The sequence below is a fragment of the Sander vitreus genome, chromosome 2, assembly GCF_031162955.1.
Source record: "Sander vitreus isolate 19-12246 chromosome 2, sanVit1, whole genome shotgun sequence".
In the NCBI taxonomy this organism is placed as follows: domain Eukaryota; kingdom Metazoa; phylum Chordata; class Actinopteri; order Perciformes; family Percidae; genus Sander; species Sander vitreus.
Window position 1 is genome coordinate 38367109 of NC_135856.1, and position 25332 is coordinate 38392440.

General features: G+C 40.7%; 1 protein-coding gene across 1 annotated transcript in view; it reads left to right on the forward strand.

Annotated features, from left to right (window-relative positions):
* sorcs1 (sortilin-related VPS10 domain containing receptor 1) overlaps positions 1 to 24553 on the forward strand; it is a 237437-nt gene extending 212884 nt beyond the window's left edge. The window contains exons 19-27 of the mRNA XM_078267920.1: positions 6666 to 6852; positions 7531 to 7664; positions 9853 to 9976; positions 10576 to 10688; positions 15354 to 15488; positions 19932 to 20031; positions 21349 to 21454; positions 22582 to 22739; positions 24492 to 24553. Coding sequence (XP_078124046.1) covers positions 6666 to 6852; positions 7531 to 7664; positions 9853 to 9976; positions 10576 to 10688; positions 15354 to 15488; positions 19932 to 20031; positions 21349 to 21454; positions 22582 to 22739; positions 24492 to 24553 — 1119 coding nt within the window. The remainder of the gene's footprint in view (positions 1 to 6665; positions 6853 to 7530; positions 7665 to 9852; positions 9977 to 10575; positions 10689 to 15353; positions 15489 to 19931; positions 20032 to 21348; positions 21455 to 22581; positions 22740 to 24491) is intronic.
* Positions 24554 to 25332: the final 779 nt, after the last annotated feature.

The window sequence follows — 25332 nt, forward strand, 5'->3', positions numbered from 1 at the left end:
ACATCCTCACATTTTAGAAAGATCCAAACAGCTGCGTTTAATCAGCTGGGTTTAATGGTCTAATTATTTCAGATGGACTCGTAGACCTGTATATTGTTGGGTAGTTTGATTTATAATAAACCATCTTTTTATAAACTACATGTGTTTTGTGTGCAGACATCTTAATGTGTAAAGTAACTAGTAACTAAAGCTGTAACAGATGAATGTAGTGGAGTAAAAAGTACAATATTTCTCTCTGAAATGTAGTGGAGTAGAAGTAGAAAGTGAAATGAAAAGAAAAGACTAGTACCTCAAATTTGTACTTAAGTACAGTACTTGAGTAAATGTAGTTAGTTACATTCCACCACTGCTCCTCTGTGACAGGAAACTGAATATATTTGAGTTGTGGACAAAACAAGACATTTGAGGATGTCATCTTGGGCTTTGGGAAACTCTGATCAACATTTTAGAGACCATTTTCTGACATTTTACAGACCAAACAACTAATCCATTATTTGAGAAAGTAATCAACAGATTAATCGACAATGAAAAGAATCGTTAGTTGCAGCCCTAATTAATTAAAGGGTAAAGTCTAAATGATCAGTATTTTCTACATAAACCAACATTATAGTGTACGTAAATCTTTATCTGCACTTAATCTGCACTATTCCTTATGGTCTGACTGTCACATCAAAGCAGAAGTGACACATTCTGACACCAGAAGCACTTTGTCACTTTCCTATTTAGCTCTTCTGCTAAGTGGAAAAACAGGTGTTATTGTTAAATTGATTAAAATACATATGGGTTATGGAATTGCAGTTAGCTAATGCTGGCAGCTGTGCCTCCTGCTTCATCACGTTTCAGAAAATGTCCCTTGACTGGATTGTTTCTATGGAGACTAAAAAAATGATGCTCAGCTCCGAACATGTTCTGCTCATACTCTTTCCAAACACTCACTATATTAGCACACTAACGTTGAACATGAGCTCTGTTAGTATCTAGTAGGAAGATTTAGAACACAGTTTAAGAGTGTGAAATCTTCACCATCATACTGTAGCATTTGTTTGTTATCTACACTTGAAGTTAAAATACAGTAATAGTTTTAAATTTGTCATACAATGCTGCCTGCTTATGCTATTCATAATAATAACTTTATTTTTATAGCACCTTTTATACATTAAATGCAGCACAAAGTGCTTCAAGCTCTACCTATAGTAATGTAAATGTGAATGGATGTTATGTATTCATGCTGTATTTCCTATAGAGAAGGTGCAGACCCACAAACTCCTACAAAAGATGGCTTCTCAGTAGTTGCATAACATTTGCCTGGTCTAGTACCGAAACATTGCGAGCTATTAAATGTATCTTTGCTAGTTTGTATGGAAATTTCTATGCAACTTCTGACCTACTCGTCCCTCTTTCACGCATCTGTCTCATTTTTTAATTCAATTCTTTTTTATTTATAGTATTAAATCATAACAAGAGTTATCTCGAGACACTTTACAGATAGAGGTAGACCTCACTCTATAATTTACAAAGGCCCAACAATTCCAGTACTTCCCCCAAGAGCAAGCATTTAGTGGGACAGTGGCGAGAACAACTTCCTTTTAGGGAGAAACCTGGGACAGACCCAGACTCTTGGTGGGGGGGCATCTGCCAGCGCCGGTTGGGGGTGTGATGAACAGTGGCAATTATAGTCACAATAAAGATAATGGAACTACAGTATGACTAGAAATAGTAGTTGTAGCAGTTTAGATGTGCAAAGTATTTTTCTGTTCTGTCCTCATATGTAAACCAGAGAACGTAACCGTCGCGGTTTCAAACACATTGTTAAAGTTGTGAAATGGTTGCAGTTTGGTTACGTTTAATTACAGAAAGTACTTATATAAGTTTAGAAAAACATTGTGGTTTGGGTTAAAATCGGCCGCTACTTAACTTCTGGTAATGCACATGGCGCTGAACGTGTTCCCTAGGGTTAAATTATTTTTAGGACACAAACCCCCGTCTCCTGGGTGAAAGTACTGTTTGTTTATCCTATCCACCACCCCAACATCCCTCCTAATGAGGAACTTGGCACTCTTAAGGCCGTGACACACCAAGCCGACGGCCAAGAACTAGTAGCGAAGAAGGCTGACTGTGGCGTCGCCTCTCGTCGGCCCATGTCACCTTTGTCTTGGCCAAAAATTGGCACTAGAACACACCGAGGAGACTGCAGCCAACGGCCAAGTACCATGTACGTTCTGCGCCTACGTGCAAGGAAATAACTCTCCATACCAGCAGGCAGCGGGAATCTAGCCGTCATTCAAAAAGGAAAATCAGATACAAACGTTGCTATAATACCGGCAGAACTGAACAGATACTGTCCCTCTGCTTCACTAGCCGCCAGGAAGCTAGCCGACACCAGGAGATGGCTAACCAGACTGTCCCTCTCCCGGGCTATCCTCCATTCTCTCAGCAAAGAATTTACTCTGCGGTGGGGAGCAGAGCGGAGGGACCGTGCTGCCTCTTGGTTAGCTAACGTTATCTTGCTACTTCCACCCACCTAACATTTCTTCATGCTACACAGAAAATGAGCCACAAAGTTGTCACTCTGGCGATAGCGCTGTGCTTTCCTACGATGTGACAAGAGGGAAAGAATGAAACATGAAGTTTTTTTCATTTGACTAATTTAGAGTAAAGCATTAACTGGAATTATGAGCCCGAGCCCAATTTAAACCCGACAATTTTTTAATACGTGGGCCGTTATAACTGACTCTCTCAACTACAATTTGGAGTTGTTTGAACTACAGAAATCTGTTTAGAATTATCTTAATGAATAATGCAACAAGGACGAAACATATAAACTGGGTTGTTGTATTCAGAATGGAACGGATTGCAAATGGATCCGAATGAAGAAACGTAAAAAAGAAACCTCTACCCATACCTCCCTCAGCTGAATAGTGTGGGTAACAGATCAAGGCAGCAACATAATCAAAGCCCTGGAACTAGACAGTGGGGCTCGAAAGTTTGGGCACCCTAGGTAAAAATTTGTATTAATGTGCATAAAGAAGCCAAGAAAAGATGGAAAAATCTCCAAAAGGCATCAAATGACAGATTAGACATTCTTATAATATGTCAAAGTTAGATTTTATTTCCATCATTTACACTTTCAAAATAACAGAAAACAAAAAATGGCGTCTGCAAAAGTTTGGGCATCCTGCAGAGTTAATACCTTGTACTGCCCCCTTTGGCACGTATCACAGCTTGGAAACGCTTTTTGTAGCCAGCCAAGAGTCTTTCAGTTCTTGTTTGAGGTATCTTCGCCCATTCTTCCTTACAAAAGTCTTCCAGTTCTTTGAGATTTCTGGGCTGTCTGTCACGCACGGCTCTTTTAAGGTCTATACATAGATTTTCAATTCTGTTGAGGTCACTGTGAAGGCCATGGCAAAACCTTCAGTTTACGCCTCTTGATGTAATCCACCGTGGACTTTGAGGTGTGTTTAGGATCATTATCCATTTGTAGAAGCCATCCTCTCTTTAACTTCAGCTTTTTCACAGATGGCATCAAGTTAGCGTCCAAAATTTGCTGAAATTTTATTGAATCCATTTTTCCTTCTACTCGTGAAATGTTCCCTGTGCCACTGGCTGCAATACAACCCCAAAGCATGATTGATCCACCCCCATGCTCAACAGTTGGACAGAGGTTCTTTTCATTAAATTCTGTGCCCTTTTTTCTCCAAACGTGCCTTTGCACATTCCGGCCAAAAAGTTCTATTTTAACCTCATCGGTCCACAGAACTTGTTTCCACAATGCATCAGGCTTGTCTATATGTTCATTTGCAAACTTCAAACGCTGATTTTTGTGGTGAGGACGTAGAAGAGGTTTTCTTCTGATGACTCTTCCATGAAGACCATATTTGTTCAAGTATCTCTTTATAGTGGAATGGTGTACCACAACTCCAGTGTCTGCCAGATCTTTCTGGATGGATTGTGCAGTCAAACGTGGGTTTTGACTTGCTTTTCTCACAATCCTGTGAGCTGTTATGTCTGATATTTTTCTTGGTCTTCCAGATCTTGCTTTAACTTCCCCTGTTCCTGATGACTGCCATTTCTTAATCACATTCCGAACAGAGGATATTGGCATCTGAAAACGCTTTGCTATCTTCTTATAGCCTTCTCCTGCTTTGTGAGCGTCAACTATTTTCAGTTTCATTTTTCTAGACAACTGCTTAGAAGAACCCATGGTGCTGATTGTTGGGACAAGGTCAGATGAGTCTGGGCATTTAAAACCTTTGAGATTGACATCACCTGGTCTTTCCAGACGATGATTGAGAACAATCCATGACACTGTCAGGTCTCAGCTTTCCAAAGGGGGCGGTGCATGCTATAAACTCTGCAGGGTGCCCAAACTTTTGCAGACGCCATTTTTTGTTTTCTGTTATTTTGAAAGTGTAAATGATGGAAATACAATCTAACTTTTTTTTGACATATTATAAGAATGTCTAATCTATCATTTAATGCCTTTTGGAGATTTTTCCATCTTTTCTTGGCTTCTTTATGCACATTAATACAAATTTTTACCTGGGGTGCCCAAACTTTCGAGCCCCACTGTATAGGAGACTTTTCTTGTCTCGATCACCTAATTAATACTGTCCTTTACCACGGTCTGCATGCTGACGCACTGGCCGACAACGCGCCAGCTATAGGAGAGACCATATCTACTGCTAAACGACTCGTGAGATACCTGACACAATATGGCCTGGTTGCTACAGATGGGGGAGACACGATTTAGCGTACATATACCCAGAGTTACGGGAGAAGCTGGAGAGGCAGAGCTTAGGCAGAATAAGGCTAATAAAGTCATGATTTAAAAAACACAAATGCTTGATGAAGGGCCAGGCCCGAGGATAGTGGCGGGAAATATCGGCTTGACCCAGCCCGCGGGTATTTGGTCTATATTCAATTTCACGGTAGAACATTAGTTTATTAACGTTAGTTTGATTTTGTAATGTGTTGGTATATGTCGATCTTAAATGATGTTTATGTTGAAATAAATACACCTGCACAAGTAGTTATGTATCTAGTTGCCATATGGATATAATGTGCAAAAATAGATATTCCAATCATTCGAACCTATGTGTTTTTTAGAAGGAACATTCAAATGACATTTTTGGCCAGTTTTGTGCATTGGATTGATCAGATGAGATGAAAAATGAGAAGAGTCTTCTGTGTGCACTCTCACAGTCGTTTGTTTGCTTTTCTCGCTAGCATTTTCAAGCTGAAAAGTCAATCAGATGGATTGGCTTTTCAGCTGACAGCCAACGCCGCCAAAAAAAGGTGGACGAAGGAGACGCGTGGCGACGGGGTGGGACACACTGCAAAAATTAGGGTGACGGGCATTCACCATCGCCCCAACTTGAGCCGACAGTCGCCTTGGTGTGTCAGGGCTTTTATTCTTTGCTCCCATCATAACTACTACAGCCACTAGAGGGCGGGGCCACTATAAACGTATATTTGAGCTGTAATTTCTGCTTGAACAAACGACCAATGGGGGCATTTTTCGGGCGAGGACAGTCTCACCCTATCATAAGGATGCACTCTGGCTCGCAGGGGACCAGTATCTGAATTTCCGATGAATTTCCAGTGTATGTAAATTCAGTGGACAATACATTTTTTATCTATCTGTCTATCTATCTATCTATCTATCTATCTATCTATCTATCTATCTATCTATCTATCTATCTATCTATCTATCTATCTATCTAATTCAGCAATACAGCTAGAAGCCCACCCACAACTGTTGTATTAAGATACAATGAAATATAGCAATGACACAAGCTGGTGGACCCATTTATCTAAAGTACCATATTACAGTAGGCTTAGTCTGGATCAATGACGGTTCATATACCGGATAGTTCCAGCGGCACCAGAAGAGCTTTCGGAAGTCCCTCACCCTCCGCTTTCTTTCTGTTTACGTTCCAAGCTCCAGTCGATTAGAGGAACAGCAACCGAAACCTACGAGCTACCAAGCTAATGTTACACGCTAAAAATTTGGAAAAAAATGTGAATCGTGCAACAAGGCATGCCTGCTTGGTTCTTTTGGGGAATGATTGTAAAGATTTAGAAAGAATATGTTGATGGCATTTACTCTAACTGGGACATTTGGGACCTATTGGTGGGGATTTGCTATGAGCAAAATATGCACAGCGATACACTGGTAAGAGCAAATGAGGTTAAACCATGTATCAGCTAATTTAAATGGCTCACATTACTGTATTGTGTGAACAGTTAACTTCAGTTAATATTATGTGGTGTTTTATTTATCGGGGTACAAATGTTCCATCAAAACAAGAACCACCGTCGCTGCATCCGGAGCTTAGCGACTACAGTAGGCTGTGAAGAGCAGGAGCTTGATGGTGTTTTAAGCCCCCAACCCAGGCACCTAACCCTAATCTTAACCCTAACCCTAACCATAACCATTGCCTAATCCTAGTGCGAGACGTTGGGGGCTTAAAACACCGATTAACAAAGCAGGACCTCAGTGACAACCAAAGCTCTGACCTTTGCAGTGAAAGTGTCAAGCTCTAGGACATAATTACACATATTTTTTTCCAGGAAGAAGAAAGGGCTCTGTGCTAGTGGAGTGATAGCAGGTGACCTAACATCTGAGTGAATCTGTGGCTGATAAAGGTATTTGTCCTGCGCAGGGCGACGGGGCGAGGACAAGCATCACGCTGGACTTCGGAGACGGCCACGCTGTCACCTACTCCAACGTGAGCTCCATTGAGGACGGGATCAAACACATCTACAAAGCTGTGGGAATCTACCGAGTGACTGCCACCGGGGAGAACAGCCTCGGCTCAGAGACCGTCATGCTCTACCTGCATGTAACATGTGAGGAGTTCTGTTAGACTTGTGTTTGCAAGTTTGCATATGTATTTATTTAGATAGGAGATTCTACGATTTCTGCACTCGTGCTTTTGGCTCGTTCTGCTTTCCACTTCTTTTTTCATCACAGAGTGCTGTCAGCTTGTACACAGTGTAGCACATACTGTGCTTTATCTCTTCACAGAACATGTTCCCCTCCCATAACCAAACAAACAAGTGAGATAGAACAAATCCCATCACACTTCCACTCAAGTCGGCTTATGCTTCACAGCCACTCAGCCTATACGGAAGCCACTGCAGCCTCATATGTAAAGGGGCTGACCACCCCCGGTGTATTCAGGGGGTGACAGATGTAACGGAGCTGACATATTGATCGGGGAGCGCCATTGCCCCCGCCAATCTGTCAATCCTATGTGCCAGCCAAACAAATAGAGCCACCGCAGGCTCAGGGGTGCCATGAATGAAAAATATCACACAGATGGCAGCTAACGGTCCCAGCGCAGGACAGATTTCTGAGAAGAGGAAAAAAGTCACCCTCCCCACCCAGCTACAAACTCCCTGTCCCTCTTTTTTTCTTCATTTGAAATAATAAAGTTGTGGCTTCCTTTTTGTTTCTTGTGTTTTTGCACATTTGCGACACAGTGCATAGAGTTCACTCTGTGATGTATCTGTGTTCCTGAGTAGGTCAGCTGGAGTATATCCATCTCTCAGCTCCCTTTGTGGCCGTGAGGAATAAGGAAGTGAACCTGACTGCTGTTCTTTGGCCCAGCCAAGTGGGAACAGTCACCTACATCTGGTGGATCGGAAATAACACAGAGGTACACTCAAGAATTTCCCAATTCTCTCTGAGCTTTTACTTTTGTTACTCCCGTTTGCATTTAAGTAGGTTGCTGACTCTTCTGCTCCAAAATGTGAGAATCATTATTTTGTTAAACTATTTTTTTTTGCATCCAGGTTGCAAAAAAATTGTGGCCTTGTTAATCAGCATCAGAGCATGCTGACGTATCAGACACCAAGCAGCCTAATTACTGATAGCCAGTCAAGTGTGTCTCTTATTCATTCTTACTCCAAACTCCAACTAAAGTCAGAAGCTGCTAGTCAACCCCACACAGTTACAATGTCAGAAAATATCTTGTCTATCCATGCATATAGTTTTAATTTTGTGCACACAGATTTTGAGAACTGTGCTTTTGAAACTTTGAAACTCAATACAATGGTGGGTGGAATTTTTATTTTTACTCATCAAAATGGTGCAAAATGATTATTGATGGAGAATATATATGACCATACGTTATCGGCGGACAACAGCAAATTTAAATAATTATGTATTATTTCGATCATTAAATTATAGCCGATTAATCGTTTTCACTGACTTTACAAGCGCAGCATCTGACCACTCTGATGCAGCAGGTGGCAGTATGCGCCAGTAAATGTATTGAGTATACATGTGACATGTGATTCATCGTTTCTGCTCTGATTCTTAAGGAGCTTCCTCAAATAGTAGAGTCGTTTCCCTCCAAATATAGCTCTGTAAACATGTGCTATTAATGGTCAATTCCTGGACTTAAGTGTGTCTGACTGATATGATGTCCAATACCTGGTAAGATTGAAAACAAGCCCATCCCCCAATATGTTAAAGCTTTAGTGTGTAACTTTCTGATATTAATAAACGTCCGTTACATTGAAGCCATTACCAAATGAGTTGCTACAAAGCTAATTAAAACTATCAGCTCCACACAACTCTCTCTGGATTTCTCAGTGTGACTATGTTCAGAAGATTGTGGCGTCTGGAGACTTTCCCGCACAGAAACTAGAGTGAAGATAATGACCTCTTCTGGGGAGTCCATCATGTTTTTTTTAATCCTCCGTGTCCTCCTTGGCTACTAGCAACTGTGTGGAGGAGGGGCGGGGGCGATGTCACGGAAGGCTTGTATCACGTGGACATGCCAACAGTGTTGTTGTCATTACTCAGAATTCCTCATGGGGGAGACAGAAAATATGCACCATGGCTTTAAAATAAGACAGAGTTACTAGGATAAGTAACTGTAAGTCCACAAATTATAAATGAAAAAAAAAACATTACTGTAATGTCTAAACACTGCTTAAGTTATGTGAGAAAATGTTTTTTTTTGTAATTTGTATAAACTAAACCTTTAAATGTTTACTTACAGAAAAAAAAAAAAACATACTTCCAAAATGTTAGTTGCATTTTAATACAATGTTATTTCACAGAAGAAACTGTAAGATGAATGAGACTAAAAGAAACAACCTCCATTTCTCTGGAGCCCTGTACAGTGTGTACAAATGCTCCAATCTCAGTCTTGTGTAAATGTGTTTGTTCAACACCAACAAGGGCCTTCCACAAGGACAGCCAGTTATGTCAGTTGGTCATAAACCGCGGCATAATTAGCATCTTATTGCTATTTAAAGAAGAAATGCAGATGTGAGTAATGATAGAAAGGAGCTGCTGGTGTCATGCAGGGAACTCTCTGCGGGCGCCGACACTTTATTCAGCACAGCACAGAATGTTGGCAAGCTCTCAAAGTATTCTCATGTGTGTGTGTGTGTGTGTGTGTGTGTGTGTGTGTGTGTGTGTGTGTGTGTGTGTGTGTGTATGAGAGAGAGTGTGTGTGTGTGAGTGTGTGAATATATTTACACACACTGTAAAAACAGGTGTAAATATCCTTCATTTAACATGAAAAAGACAAAAAATACCCAAGATTTCATGTCAAATTAAAGCTACAAACTATTGTAATTATGGAAAATAGATGTATATTTACAAGGAAGTTATTGTTCATTATTTTACAGTTTTTTTCTGGCACCCCAGCTGCCAGAATATTAACATTTCTTCATTTTTTACAGTGTATTTGTGAGTGCACCAGGAGGCTCACACCTCTGTAGTGTAAATAACAGCAGTGTGAGACCTGCCGTTGATAAGCGTATCTTACTCTGACTCTCTCTACCATCTCTATCTGTCTACATGTCTCTCTCTTTCTCCCCCAGCAGCCAGTAATCACCCTGGAGGGAAGTGTGGCGTGCACATTCTCCCGGGAAGGCATAAGTACAGTCACTGTACAGGTGTCTGCAGGAAATACTATTCTGCAGGACAGAAAAAGCATCGCTGTCCACGGTGAGCCCACTGCGTCACTCCTTCTCCACTTGGATTCTGTAGCTCTGGAAACACAAGATGGCTCCTTCACAATTTACTTAATAATGTAACAGATGTACATTTTAACAACCTGGGTCTTATTGTTGTTGTTGTTGTTTTGGCTAGTTAATCTATAGGTATTTATGATAATGTGATACCACTTTCTAAGGAGTCAGCTTTGACAAAGGGTTGTTGTTATGATAAAGATTTCTTATGAATGGCATATAAATAATGTATGAAGGAGGCCTATTAGTAAGCAATTTAGCAACTTTGACCGACTCTTTATTATGTATTATACTTACTCACGGAGTTTTCCTGTACAATAAAGTATCATTTAGGATTTTTGATAACACGTTTAGTGCTCAGCAAGGTGAGCGCACTTTCGGTTGTACCTCCAGATAAAGTAGTGGCAATACATTTCATAGTTCATAGACAACTAATCCATTCATCTTTGTAGCAATGAAGTACAATTTTCCTCAAAAGAAGGTGCTAGATTTTGGTCCACAAGAGCTGAATCTAAAGGAGAAACTCTTTGACTTTTCATTCAGTCATTAAATGCATTTACTATCTCACCCCTGCAGAATATTTCCGCTCTCATCTGCTCGCCTTCTCATCAAACCTGGACGACCACAACCCTGATGTAGCAGAATGGAGACTGGACGTGAGCCGAGTCATCAAGAACTCTCTGATTGAGGTAAAGCTCTCTCAGGTCTTTTCACGGAAACCGTCCCTTTACTCTCTGCTAAATACTGCCAGCGCTTGACTGGACCTCCAATGCTCTATTAGTGCAGTGTGACCTCCCTGAGGCTTTGAGACATGAATCAGACTTTTATGATGATAAATGACAAGGCAAGAGCAGTGAGAGAGGGAAAATTACAGTTCAAGAGCATGCCGATTGCATGGGCTCGCACGCACTTTGTGAGTTCAGGGCCGTACCGTTACAAGGTCTGGACGTTGTGTACAGAAGAATAAATGCCAGTATGTGCCTAATATGTTCTGCACCGAGCTAAAAGGACGCTTGGGAGACGAGTGATTTGCGACCTGTCAAAAGTAAGACATGATCGAAAAGCCAAGCATGCCATGGCAGGTACAGATTTTGCCTCATTAACTTAGTTTTTTACAGCATCATCGGAACGTCAATACTTTTTGGATTCCTAGCAACAAGCAATCTTGGCCTTGCATCATATTTTCACACGTTTTGATCCTGCAAAATCAGAATTGATGCCAAAAATATACGCAGCTGTTCAGTCTTCAGTGAACATGTCTGTTTTGTTATGTGTTACTGACATCATTTCGTCATGACAACCCCAGCCCAGAAGGCAGAACCCAAAAAAAATAATAATAAAAAGAAAACTTTCAGATGAAAATATGACATGCTAGTTTAAAACATTCACAAGAGTCACTGCAGCAAACCGTGCTGGAAGGAGAAGCAGAGGCTCTCCTTCCAGCAGGAATCAGTGACAACATTTGGTAAATTACAAGCTCTCTTTTTGTTTTACATTCGCCATACATGCACCATTTAATGTCTGAACAGGGCTGGTATGGGTTAAATGTTGCATGGATGGATTATGAGATGATGAGCCCATGAGCACAGACACATACAAGCCCTCAGCCGCTGGGCTCAGTATTGGCAGATACTAATATATGATACGCAAAGGCGTTTTATGATATAATGTACTTCAGTCAGTGTTGATGTGTAACCAATTTACCTCTTTGTTTTTCCTTTTGTCTGATGTGCACATAGGTGTAATTTATGGAGGGGGTGGGGGTTGATAGGGGTTGTTTTTGGCGCTTTTTCTGATATTTTTTTTACGCTTTTTTTTTAACGTTTGCTTTTTTGAGTTTGTTTCCCCCAAAGGTTTTGGCGCTTTTCTTTCTAGTTTATCTAATTTATCTATCTCAATCCCCCCAATGTTGAACCCAAAGTTACGCCCTTGGATATGCATAATGATTGCTTGATTTGTTTTAGAACTTAAAGCTGCACTAGCCAACATTTTTATATCAACTTATATTTTTATATTAATGCATCAAAAAAGTGTAATGTGAAAGGTGTCACTTATAGTAACAAACCCACAGATAATTAAATAAATAACAGCCAACTGCATTTCCCCGCAATACTGAAGAGCTTTTGAACTCATTGTTTTGGCTTTCTGGGCCACAAATTCCTCTCGTATCGTCCTCTCGTATCGTCCTCTCGTATCGTCCTCTCGTATCGTCTCTGTTTTCAGGCAAAATAAAACCCCAACAACAACAGAAAAAAACCCACTGTACATTACTTATTCAACATTATCAATATGAAAGGCAAGGGCTTCTTTGCATTTACATCTATTCATGTCCATCTATCAGATTACGAGTTATGTTAAAATTGGTTTTCATGCTTTCCATAATAACTGAATTCAACAGAAGAAATTACAAATGCTGTTTAGCAGAACAGAATGTAGCAGTAAAATGATGATGCCCTATAATCATCCTTAGTTTCCTTCACAGACTCATACTTTATTATAAATATTGTTGTATTTCCATCTTTACTACAGAGAGCACTGTCCCTTACTACTTTAGCAAAACAACTTTTTTCTCTCGCATGACTATTTTCCAGCGGTCTGTCCGGAGCTTAGCCCCGCCCATGACGATTGTGATTGGTTTAAAGAAATGCCAATAAACCAGAGCACGTTTTTCTCCCATTCCAGAATGCTGTGTGGACTAGCCAGACCTTCTTTCAGCGGGCTTTGGAGGAGGGTCTGGCAAAGCGAGACTAAGTCCACAGTAATAATTACAATATCAACATTTTGGTCACTCAGAGCTTCCCTTATGTGGATTTTACTGTGGAAATCAAACTGAAACTATAAAAAAGGGATGTATTTTCTACTAATCCCCTTTTTTCATTTACCTTGGTGTGGCTCAAATGTGACATGTTGTCTAAACAAATGTATACAGGAACTTTGTCTAAATAAATTACAATCTGAAATTGGCAAAAATTAAAAAAAACTGTCTGATGAAAGAATGACAGTACTCATACAGTACTCCCAGTCTGAAGGCTTTACACTGGCTTCCTGTCTCTAAAAGAATTGGTTTGAAAATACTACTGTTGGTTTATAAAGCATTGAATGGTTTATTTCTGACCTGCTGCTACACTATGACCCACCCAGACCTCTCAGGTGGTCTGGGACAGGTCTGCTTGTTGTCCCCAGAGTCAGAACTAAACAGGGGGAAGCAGCGTTCAGTTTCTATGCTCCACATATGTGGAACAAACTCCCAGAAAACTCTCAGTTCTTCAAGGCTGAAGACCTTTCTTTTTGATGCTGCCTTTCTTCAAATAACTGTTTATTTTCTTATACTGCACTGTAACTTTCATACCTGTGTTATTCTATTTTGACTGTTTTTTAGGGCTGTCAGCATTAACGCGTTAATCGCAATGCGATTAAGGGCCGAGCATAATACATTCATTTTTTTTAATCGCATGCCGGCATTTATTAATTTATTTTACACATCACTCGGCTTTGCGTCGTGCCTAACAGCTACTATTTTGACCCTTTGCAGCAGTGTTACTTATCATCAAGCTGCCACTTCCTCCTAACACATCCTGCTGCTGCAGGCTGCAGGCATGATGGAGAAACACAGCAGCAATAACTCTGAATGGAGCTTTTTATTTTCCAAAACTCCCAGACGGCTCGTAGACGAGTCAAAGCCATATGCACGTTGTGTAAAGCCAAATTAAAATGTCACCGAAGCATTACTCACTGACGTCCAGTGATGCAAGGTGATCACTGGACCTCAGTGAGTAATCAAAGTTATTTAGGAGTAACTAAACACTACATTGACTCTAGATTCAAATGTGTGACTAGATTCACACATTTTCTTTTGTTTACAGTAAATAAATAAATAATAAAACAAACACAAATCTTAAAGTCAAGTTCATAAAGTCACTTTATTTACATTTATTTGATTCCCAATCAAGATCCACTGGTAAGAATGGCTTCCATTGTTAATATGGACTTAAAAACAATGCAAAGCAAAATAATAGAATTTTAATCATGTGATAAAATATGTGATTAATCGCGATTAACTATAGAAATTCAGCGATTAATCGCGATTAAAAAAATGAATCGTTTGACAGCCCTACTATTTTTATATTCCCTTTAACAAATGTTTTCAAAAAGTCTTGACACTGTAATGTGTTATACAAGTGAAGCTGTTTTGTCTTACAGACAGGGGCTTTAGGGGTTATTCTACTGTGCTGACTGTGCATTTTAACATCAGTTTGGACCATCATGTTAGGTAACTACAAAGACACCACCACTCTGAGAAAACTTGTTTTAATGCTGAGCCACAGGGCCATTACTACAAAGGTGAGGCAGTAGAACAAATGAAATTGGATATTTATCTATAGAAAAGCAGACATTAGGCGCCCAGATAGCTCAGTTGGTACAGTGGGCGCCCATATATAGAGGTTTACTCCTCGACGCAGCGGGCCAGGGTTCAACTCCGACCTGCGGCCCTTTGCTGCGTGTCGTTCCCCCCTCTCTCTCTCCCCTTTCATGTCTTCAGCTGTCCTGTCAAAATAAAGGCTGAAAATGCCCCAAAAAATAATCTAAAAGAAAAGCAGATATTTCCAAAATGCAGTATCAATAACTTTTGAAAATTAGAGATTCATGCGAACACTATTTTCTGAACATGGCTCAGAATTATTGTCTGAGTGATCTAGGTATCGGGATTGTAACTTTAGTTCCACGATGCTGTGGTATTCCTAGGGCAGAACGCCTTAGCTCACAATAGATTAACAAAGACTTTTTTTTAGCAATTCCTTTTTAGGGGTGCCGGGATCAAGTTTAATCTAAGAAAAAAAGGCTTGAATCGCCCCAGACAGACAAGTATGACTGTAAGCAGGCCAACCCGTTCTCACTCCCAACTCTAAAAATATGGACGCTTGGTCAGTGGCTGTCAGCGTCAAATACGACGCAATAAGCACCTTCAGTGTGTGGATGGAACGCACCGGGTGTGTGAAGATGACGTAGTATTAAGAGCAACAACGGCAGTGAGTAGTATGAAAGGCCGAAATGAAAGGTTGGTTGGGGTGGTCATGTAAACGCACATTTTATAAGCCCACCCACGATCTTTTCCTAAACCTATACTGCGTCAAAAGTGATGACGATAGTCCCGACCCAGCGCGTTTAGATCTGACGTCTTTGGCGTTAATAACAACCCCAAAGTCACCTGACCAAGCATCCGCGATGGGGGAGTGAGAATGTGTTGAGCAGGCATACGATGGCAGCTGTCAATACTTGACAGTTTTCCACACTCAGTGCTACGAGTCTCATAGGAATGAGCTTTTGAACTGCTTCCCCCTCTCGTTCCCCTACAGGCCACAGGCGTGCGAGAGGATCGGCTTCTGGTCACCGTCCTCCCAGGTTTACCCACAGCAGCAGAGTTCTTCCTTCTGCCTGACAAACAGCTGACTGTGGGGAAAGCAGAGAAGAGCTACGCTCATTTAGATCAGGTGAGACACCAACTGCTGCTTCCTTTTTTCCAGCCCCGAGACAGTTTTTGTGTAGGTGGATGGATTTCCCCTCGTTATCCCCATTGAAATTCTACCATAACACCATGCACAAGTTTGAAACATGGTTTCCTTTTTTTCTGTTTTTGTGAGTCACAGGTTGATCCTTTTTTTTTTTTCTTCCAGCAGCAGCTTGTCCATTACAGTAATTGCTCCCTGAGAAATAAATCCCAAATTGAAGTTCCTCCTTCCTCCACCAGATGTCAGTATGGCTCTGTTGAAGCATGTCCAGGTCTTTCCATGAGTCTAATTCTAGAACACGCCTGAGGAATCTCTGCAATAGACTCATCAATAAGCCTGACAAGTATTAACAAGTTATCAGGGGGAAATGTTTTCAAACTCCCTCAAGTCACATCCTGTGGGTTGTTGAGGTGGGAGGAGGGTTGGGGGGGTGTAGAGTCTCAAGCCTCCAGAGCCAGACAAAGAAATTGTCATGGTTGATCAGTTCACTAAATCACCGGCGTATCAAGATGGACTGAATTAGCTCTGAGCCTCACGTAATAGATAATGACTGATATAATGATGTTGGATCTGCTCTCCGTGGGAAGAAATCCACGGGCGTGTGTAGGGTAGGAAACTGGGAGGGAAATCAATTTGATTTCCCCCACACACACACACACACACACACACACACACACACACACACACCTGGTTGATCTCCTGAAAAGATCCTCTCCCTTACAAGGCAGCGATACATCCTCATTCAAGGTCGGCATCTTAAAAGTGTGTTATAGATTTACTGACCCTGGTATACAGTGGGAAAAAGTAATTAGTCATAGCACAGTCTAAATTCAAACGCCTAAGAAATGTAAAGGGGAGAATGAAGCACTACAGAAATTACTCATATCACAATTCATTTGTCAAATGAGGCAGATAAGACAAATGAAGCCTCTGCAGAGGGGAAAAAAAACAGGATCTGCAGAGAGAAAATGGCAGCTTTTGTTTAGTTTGGTGTTTTCTCTATGCAGCTCCACATATGCTTGTTTAATGAGCGCACATTACATAGAGAAATGTTATGGTATTGGATTATCATTTTCAGATTGTGTTTAAGTGTTAAAGCCCCGGGATAGAGATGTGTAATTGCGTGAATGAAAGGATCTATGTGGGGAAATAGATTGAGAGCGAATGAGACTGAACTCTGGCTTTCTTTCTTATCTTTGGGGTCAGGGTATTCTGCCCGATTTATATGAAAGTTAGACGTTTCAGTGCAGAAGGTTGCATGCCAGTCTGGAAAGCAGAGATCAAGTGAGGCTGCATCCTATGCATTATGAATCAGAGTAGAAAGGTCCCACAGACAAAGAGACTCTTACATAAACAGGAAGGCTCAGATGGGGTTGTTGGTGGAGGCAGTGAGGTTTCTTTGGGTCATGGGCATCAGAGTGGCCATTTTTATGCTTTAATAAACTTCAGTCAGTGTTGCTAAGATGTTGCTATGTAACCACTCTTTGTGTTATCTTTTGTCTGATGTGCACAATGTTGTCATGATTGTTTGATTTATTTTAGAATGTAAAGCTGCACTAGCCAATATTTTTAAATTAACAATGCATCAAAATGTGAAAGGTAGCACATATAGTAACAAACCTACAGGGAATTATCCGAAAACTGCATTTTCCCGCAGACAGGGGCGGGGCTAGAAGGGGGGGCACAGAGTGTCCATGTGGCCGGGGCGGCTGTGGCTCAGGTACATCTACCAATCAGAAGGTTGGTAGTTCGATCCCTGGCCCTGCAGTCCCATGTCAAAGTGTCCTTGGGCAAGACACTGAACCCTGAATTGCTCCTGTTGCTGCTCCATCGGAGTGTAAATGTGTGTGAATGTTTATCTGATGAGTAGGGGGCACCTTGTACGCCTCGGCACCAGTGTGTGAATGGTGAACGGTTCTACTACTATATATATGTTAAAGCACTTTGAGTAGTCGTTAAGACTAGAAAAGCGCTATATAAATACAGTCCATTTAACGCCCCCCCCTGAAATATGATTGCCCCCCCGGTGTGTCCCCCCCAAAAAAAATCCATTGGGCTAGAGTGCTGTCAATCTGACAATTGTGATTTCCATTGGATCAGGGTCTATCACTTGGCTGCCTGTTCTGCCAATCTTCCCAGCCCTTGTCACATGACCAATTAATGTTTCCATGGTGACTATCCAAAATTCTGACACCAGGGATACAGCACTGGAATTGTTTTTTTTAGTGACAGACTGAGCCTGTAGAAAATCTGTACTGTATTCGGATATACAATTTGTTTAAAATGAAAACAAGTGAAACTAATAATGAATGGGCTGTTTTATTTAGCAGAATTACATTATGTTGTTCTATCCTATCCAATATTTCCTATATTTCTAAGCAGATTTTCTATGCCCCCCGGGCCCCCCCTTACTGGTTAGTGATAAAAATGACTTCTGGTATTTTGTCCATCCTCTGTACTTGACCATCATATTAATTAGGATCATATTACGCCGGAGCCTTCGTCTTCTGTGTTTCTCTGTTATGTACTCCAGCCTAGTCTTTAAACGCCGCCGTTCAAACTCCTTTGTGAGGATCCCAGCAAAGCACAACAGGAACATTCCGATGGCCTCCTCCATGCTGCTTTGTTGTTGTTGTATGTGGCGCTAAGGTCTAGTGACGATGCTATAAAGACCGTTGCAGTGCTTGCGTCACTCCCTTACCCCTCCTACCAGTCCCTATGGCCACTGGGCCAGTGGGAATGCAAACGAAAAAAAAGATTTTGGGGGAGAGTAGTTCTTAGAACTGCTTAGAAATGTACTTTTCCTCTAAAAAGTACAAGTACTATCCAGTTGGAAAGCACCTAATCATTCACAAACTGACTAGGCAGACATTTAAACCAGAACATCTTCGGAAGTGCAAGTGATATTTTTCAGTCTGACATTAAAACATTGGATAAATCTGTGTAAAGATTGATCAGGACAACAAACAAATTGTTCTGAAATGTCAGAACAGAGTTCATAAACAACGAGTCAAAACCAGAGATAGATGAGACTTAGGTGTCTTCCCTCAATAGTTACATTCAGGGTGCGATTTTCCGGGGGGGAGGCATGGAATTTTCCCAGAGATGGGAAGTAACGAAGTACAAATACTTTGTTACTGTACTCAAGTAGATTTTTCAGATATTTTTACTTTACTTTACTATTTATTTTTGTGCCAACTTTTTACTTTTACTCCTTACATTTTCAACACTAATATCGGTACTTTCTACTCTTTACATTTTACAAAATTGGCTCGTTACTTGAGTTTCAAATAATTTCAGTGGAGATTCCGTTATTATTTTTTGCGTCATCAATACCGAATTCAATCTAATTGGATGGGAACATACGTTGCACTTGACGCCACTACAAGACGACTCGACAGATTCGGCGTTATTCATTCGCGGCAAATCATTGTGGCTTGATGGCGGTAACGTTAAGAGAAAGATTAAAAAAGAGAAACTGGATCTATGAATTCACAGAATCACAATTGAATTCATATCTTGCTATTCAGTCAGAATCTTATTAACCTGGAGTCCCAGTCTCTGTCACAATAATCATATATGTCATGTTTTAGGCCTATTGGCAGACAGCCATTTAAAATGTAGGCAATGGCAGGTAGCTTTGCATAAAATTCGCAAGGCTACTTTTACTTTTATACTTTAAGTACATTTCCAAGCCTGTACTTTGTTACTTTTACTTGAGTAAAGAAGTTAAATCAGTACTTCTACTTTTACCAGAGTATTTTTTAACACAAGTATCTGTACTTCTACTTGAGTACGGGAAGTGAGTACTTTTGCCATCTCTGGATTTTCCCCCTTTCTGGTCTACATATGGGGACAAAATGTACCCCCCCATCAAAGGGATCAATACTACTTCACCAATAGAGCCTATATTATATACCTAAAATAGAAGTATTTTAAACTAAGTAAAGCGCTGTAACGTGAACAGTCTTTAGTGCCAAAGAATGTTAAAATCCGAGCAGCGGCTGCTGGTTGTATTTAGCCTCTACAGAGTTCCGGGACGCCGGATACCAGCAGCAGTTGTTTAGCCGCCAACAGGTGACTGTGAGCCGGGTACAGGCATCGCCAGATTACGGTCCTTTCAGGGGCCATGGAAGTTGAGTTCAGCCAGACAAAGTGGGCGTCATGTGGCGATGACAGTTAAGTTTAGGCACCAAAACGACTAGTTAAGTTTAGGGAAAAGATCGTGGTTTGGATTAAAACATTCCCTAAGTGAACTGCTCTCTACAGCCTGGCCGAGTGGCACTATATCCATGGTGGTATTGAAAGGGGGATTTAATTCTTGCATGTTTTGTTTTGTTGTGCATGATCAAAAATGCACAACAAATTTTGTCTACAAAATAAAACTATATGTTCAAATATTGTCTCCCCTCTGTGTCCCAACAGCTCTCTGAGGTTTTGCTCAACGCCTTAAATCAAAACCTTGTCCAGTTCACGTTGCGGCCAGGGGTCCAAGTCACCGTGTATGCAGCGCACTTATCAGCAGGTAAACAAACACAGCTGACGGTGTACGTTTAGAGCTTCCCAGGAGGGCTTTTGTACTTCATGTAATAGGTGGGACAGAACATAAAGCATGCATCCTATCAGGAGACCTAGATACAGTGGACAGTCAGGTATATTACTATTATTTTTTGCTGCCCCCGTCAACTAATAACCCTGTGTCTGATTGGCTCCCACCATGTAGCTACACAGAGACATTCAGAGAGTGAGCATCGTTACAAGTATGTGTGCCTCTTCCTATTGTGGATGCTGCTACTGTCCTAAAGAGGCTTATAAAATAAAGAGTAAGAGAAGTCAATACTACTGTAATTTTTGATGATTCATCTATTATTTACATGACTGAATAACTAGTGGACGAAACATCCGTGACGTCACCCATTGGTTTGTGCACTGCTGTTTTGAAGGACGTGACGATTTTTGACGAGAGTGTGGAGCTGGGGAGGATGACGCAGACAATCCAGTGTTGTTTGTGGTTGCAATGGCGCTGTGCTAAGCTAAACGCTAAAGAGGGAAAGTTGCCGATTTTTGACCCTTCTGAAGCGAGTCATCCAGCAGAGATTTGCCACTGACCTCCGGGTACTGCCGCCATTCATCTGCATGTTGAACACAAAATCTGCAAATTTTCCCTTAAGGTACCAGCTAATGCTAGCAGGAGCTAGCTATCTTGATTGGTAGAATGCTGAACAAGAAATCCTTAGGCAACCAAAACGTTTCAATCAACATTTGATGAAATAAAAACACACAGTGCGAGGGTCAAAGTTTAAGATGAAAACACGGACAACACCCAAACCCAAGTTTACTGCTATTTTAATGTACACAGTGCCATGGTCAGCATTGCAAAGCTCTGATTGACCGATTGGCGTGTATCCACGCCCTAAACCATCCCCTGCTTTATCGTCTATTTAAAAATCAATGGGACCATATTATGCAAAATGAACATCATGCTGTATTGAAGTAGACTTGAAACTAGCGATTGAGACCATAAACTCATTAGGAAAATGTTTACTGAGGTAATAAATCAAGTGAGAAGTAGGCTCATTTTCTCATAGACTCCTTTTTGGAGCCAGTGGAGTCACCCCCTGCTGGAAATTAGATAGAATGCAGCTTTAAGGCACTTTCGCATTGTCTTAATTTTTTCCGGCCCGGAAGCTTCGTCCATTATTTTTACAGTCTATTATAATTTATATAGGTGTCAATTATCCTGTTGACTGCTCATTGCATGATTTAGCTAGGTGGAAATACAGGTGGAGATAGTGTGTTGTGTTGCTTATACTCTGTGGCTCTTGTCTCCCTGTCTCTGCAGCGCCCCTAGTGGACACCAGCGAGAACCACAGTGGCTCTGCCATGCTAATGCTGTTATCAGTAGTGGTTGTGGGTTTAGCTGTATTTGTCATCTACAAATTCAAGAGGTAAAGTGTTCATGAAATGTCATGTCTATAATCGTCAGGCTGTACGTGATGGCGGGAGGGAGGTGGTGAAAGGTGTCATAGCGTCCTGACAGCTCAGTAAACAAAAGCTGCCGGCGAGGCTACAGAAAAGGCTGATAGTTACCTGTCAAAAGACTACGCCGGCATATCCAGTGCTGCTCATTGGAGAATTGGCTTTGTACTTTGTAATCTGTGGGAATTTGTCAGGTCATTCTCTGCAAAAGAAATGTCAGTCAGCCTTCAAAAATAAGCCCTTCAAACGTAGGCAGTTGACCTTTCTGAAATGTTAAATTATTTCCAAGGTGCAGTTTCAAGGGAAAAGGGTACGAAGGGTCCAGAAGATTTACAGACAGAATAAAACTTCAGCTTGTCCGCTGTTCAAAAAAGGATCCCGTCACCTTCCCAAACCCCCAGCAGGAACTGGCCTCTGTAAAAACAGCAATTCAAGCCGGAGGTCGTTGTTCAAGGAGTTACCAAAGGACTCCCCCGTGCACGGTGTTTCAGGACCCAAAACCTGGAAGGGGGGGAAGGATGTTGGGAACGGCTCAAAGGACCAAGTTGTTAAGATAATTATTAATCAAGGAATGGACAGAATCACTGAAATTGTCTCAAAGTTTGTTTACTTGCAAGTAGAGTCAGTTTTACAGCACTCGCAGCATAAGTACAGAAAATGACTCACTAAAGCTTTCAACAGTAGGTTTTTTATGAGTAAAATACAGTCATAATACAAAAGACGATGTTTTCTCTTATTTCTGGTCAGGCAGGGCATCTCCTCCTCATGAGCATTCTGTGTTCTTCACAAGGTTAGGAAGTGGCTCCCATGTTTATCTCGTGTTATCAATATTTTGGCTTTCTACCATGCAAACAGTTTAATATTAACAGATACAAGAAGAGTATCATAGTTTTTCTAACACAGACCTTATCGCTTTGAGTATTTGTGTAAATAGGGATTTACATGCAAATGTGCTAAATCGTATCATCAGAAGTTAAGTAAACAAGACAAGGTGGTACAAAGCATATTAGTGATCCCCTGGTTGTGTCCTTGCTCTCTTTGTTTTAGTTAGGCTGCTGTTTTTATCCCTTTGCCTCACTGTAACTCTTTCCTCAAGGAAGATCCCAGGCCTCAACGTCTATGCGCAGATGCAGAACGAAAAAGAACAAGAAATGATGAGTCCAGCTAATCCAACAGGGGCCACGCCCAGCTCACAGCGGGACTTGGTTCATTCTTTGGAGATTCTGGACACAGAATTTAACTCACGGCCCATAGGTAAATATCCACTTGGTTTGACTCTTATCTGTGGCTGGCATTTTAATTTAGTTTTCTCCATTGCTTATTTCATACCATTGTGTGTTGTTTCATGAGACTCATCCTGTGCTTTTTGTTGTGTGTTCCTCAGAAGGGAAATGGTCCGGTCAAGGGGTGAAAGGCAGCTAAGCAAAAATAAGTATGATGAAAAGTACAGCTGCTTCTCAGTAGTACAGAAACTACATTGTTCTCCTCAGTACTGTCACCCTTTAACGACCTGAGAATACAGATGGGTGACAAATACAAGAAAAATCCAACATGAAGTGTCCTAGTAAGACGTGAGAAAGTTCAGCAGATCTGGTGAAGGCCACAGCATATGATTCATATCATTTTCATATAATTATCAAATCATTTAGTAAAATCCTCGTGCCCTGTGTGGAAACATCTGCATTTTCATGTGTCTATGCTCATGTATTTAGGTTTTTCCTGTAATTCGTCACCCATCTGTATATTCTGATATCATATTTGGCCTAACATGTCTGTTGTTACCCCAACTCTTCAATGTATGAATAGAGTCTTTTATTCAGGTTTTCAGTTTTAGTTGACTTGTCTGGTCAAATAAGCACACTCATCCATATTTTTACATTAACAATGGCTCAAATTGCTGTGTAATGAGGAAAGGTGTCAGCTGTAGTGTTAAACCCCGGAGACTTATTACCAACTCTGCAGTTTCCCACATCTCTGCCCAGCTTTTTAGCCTCTTTTAGCCTATTTTTTTGTTTTATTCTGGCGTCACAAATTCCTCTTTTTTCAACCTTGATTCCTGCTGCAGCAGGCAGCTGTTTTTAGTGGAACAGCTTTGTCTGCCTGCATACTGGAGAGTAGCATTCAGACAAAGTTAGCAGTGAGTTTAAAGGTCCCATATCATGCTCATTTTCATATTCATACTTGTATTTTGGGTTTGTACTAGAACATGTTTACATGCTTTAATGTTCATCATTTTTTCTCATACTGTCTGTCTGAATATACCTGTATTCACCCTCTGTCTGAAATGGTCTGTTTTAGCGCCTGTCGCTTTAAGACCTCCTCCCTAAAAAGCCTGATCTGTTCTGATTGGTTTCCCGTTCTTCCACATCTGTGCTCTCAGCGTCTCTGCACCATCATTGCAGCCGGGGAATGACTGTAACGGCACTGTAGTGCCACTTTCTACCTATATATATTATATTTGTGACATGACCACCATACAGAAGTCCTGACGGCTCGTTTAAAGGCACAGTTTCTGAATACAGGCTGTGTGCATTTCTCTGTGGATTGAGCTTTTTTTTTTTATACTTTTACAGTATGTATATGTGCCTTGACCTAATAATCAAGTTTGATAATTAAAAAAGACATGGAAATCATACTGTTTACAGGGACCTTTAAAGCAGCTAGAGAGACAGATATTGTTCTCAGGAGTTGGTGGAGACCAAAACAGAAGTAAAAGGAGAATGGATTGAACTTTTATCTAGTGACCAAAAACACGACTACAAATGAATACTAAAGTTGCTTAATGTTTGCTGGATGTATAAATAGGCTAAGATGCTTAAGTGTTTCCTTTTAAATATGTCAGATGTTGTGTTTTCAACTTGTTTCCCTGCCACCAAGGGTCCAATAATCAATAAATGCAGCTTTAATGTATGTATTACTTACTGTAATACAACCAGCTAATTGTCCTAGCTTCTAGTACGAATGTCCTCTAATACCTGTTTTTTTCTCCGTCCTGTTTATCCCCAGGATGTATGAAACCTCATGTACATGTGAAATTCTCCACAGAACTCCCCACGTACATCGTCTAAACTCTGGACTGGATTACCACTGGATTTTTGTTTTACCATTTGGGACACAATGGTTTTGAGCTTTATACCTGTGCATGTTGGACCCTGCTGACACATACTGTGCTCTGTTGAAACCAGAAGAAACTGTGTACAGGTTTTTCATTTTCTTTCAACATATGTCTGATAAATTAAACATTTAAAAAAAATCCCATTTATTTATACAAGTCAGATACATAATTCAGAGGGAACGACAGCATGAACTGGAGATGGTAAAAAATTAAATAAGCAACAATGTTTTGGTTTGGCTTACATGTCTGAGATTGGTTTGCTGTTCTATGAAGCTAACAGCAGCAGTGTGTTATTTATTATTCATATGAATATACTTTTATGAAGTATGTTATTGAAGTGAATTACACATTTATTTTGAAATCAATGTCTATGTTATAAATTTGTGTATTTTAATAACAAATGTCATACTAAACAGAAATGCTGTTATAAAATATGAATAGGGTACTTCAAAGCTTTTTGTCTATTGTCTCTTGGAAAGCTGATTTATGGCACAATACACATTTTCTACTGAGATGGGTTTTTTTCTGATTTTAATTTATTAACAAAAATACAGGGTTTTGTTTTCTGGATTAATTTAACCTTTGCTGTTAATCTAATGCTTCTGGTACTATTTATGATACATACCAGTTTGTAAAATGTTTTGTGCTTCAAAATAAGAGACCACTTGATAGCTAAGGTGCTACACTGCACCTTCCGACTGCAAGTGATCCCCAAATATTACACCTTTTAGA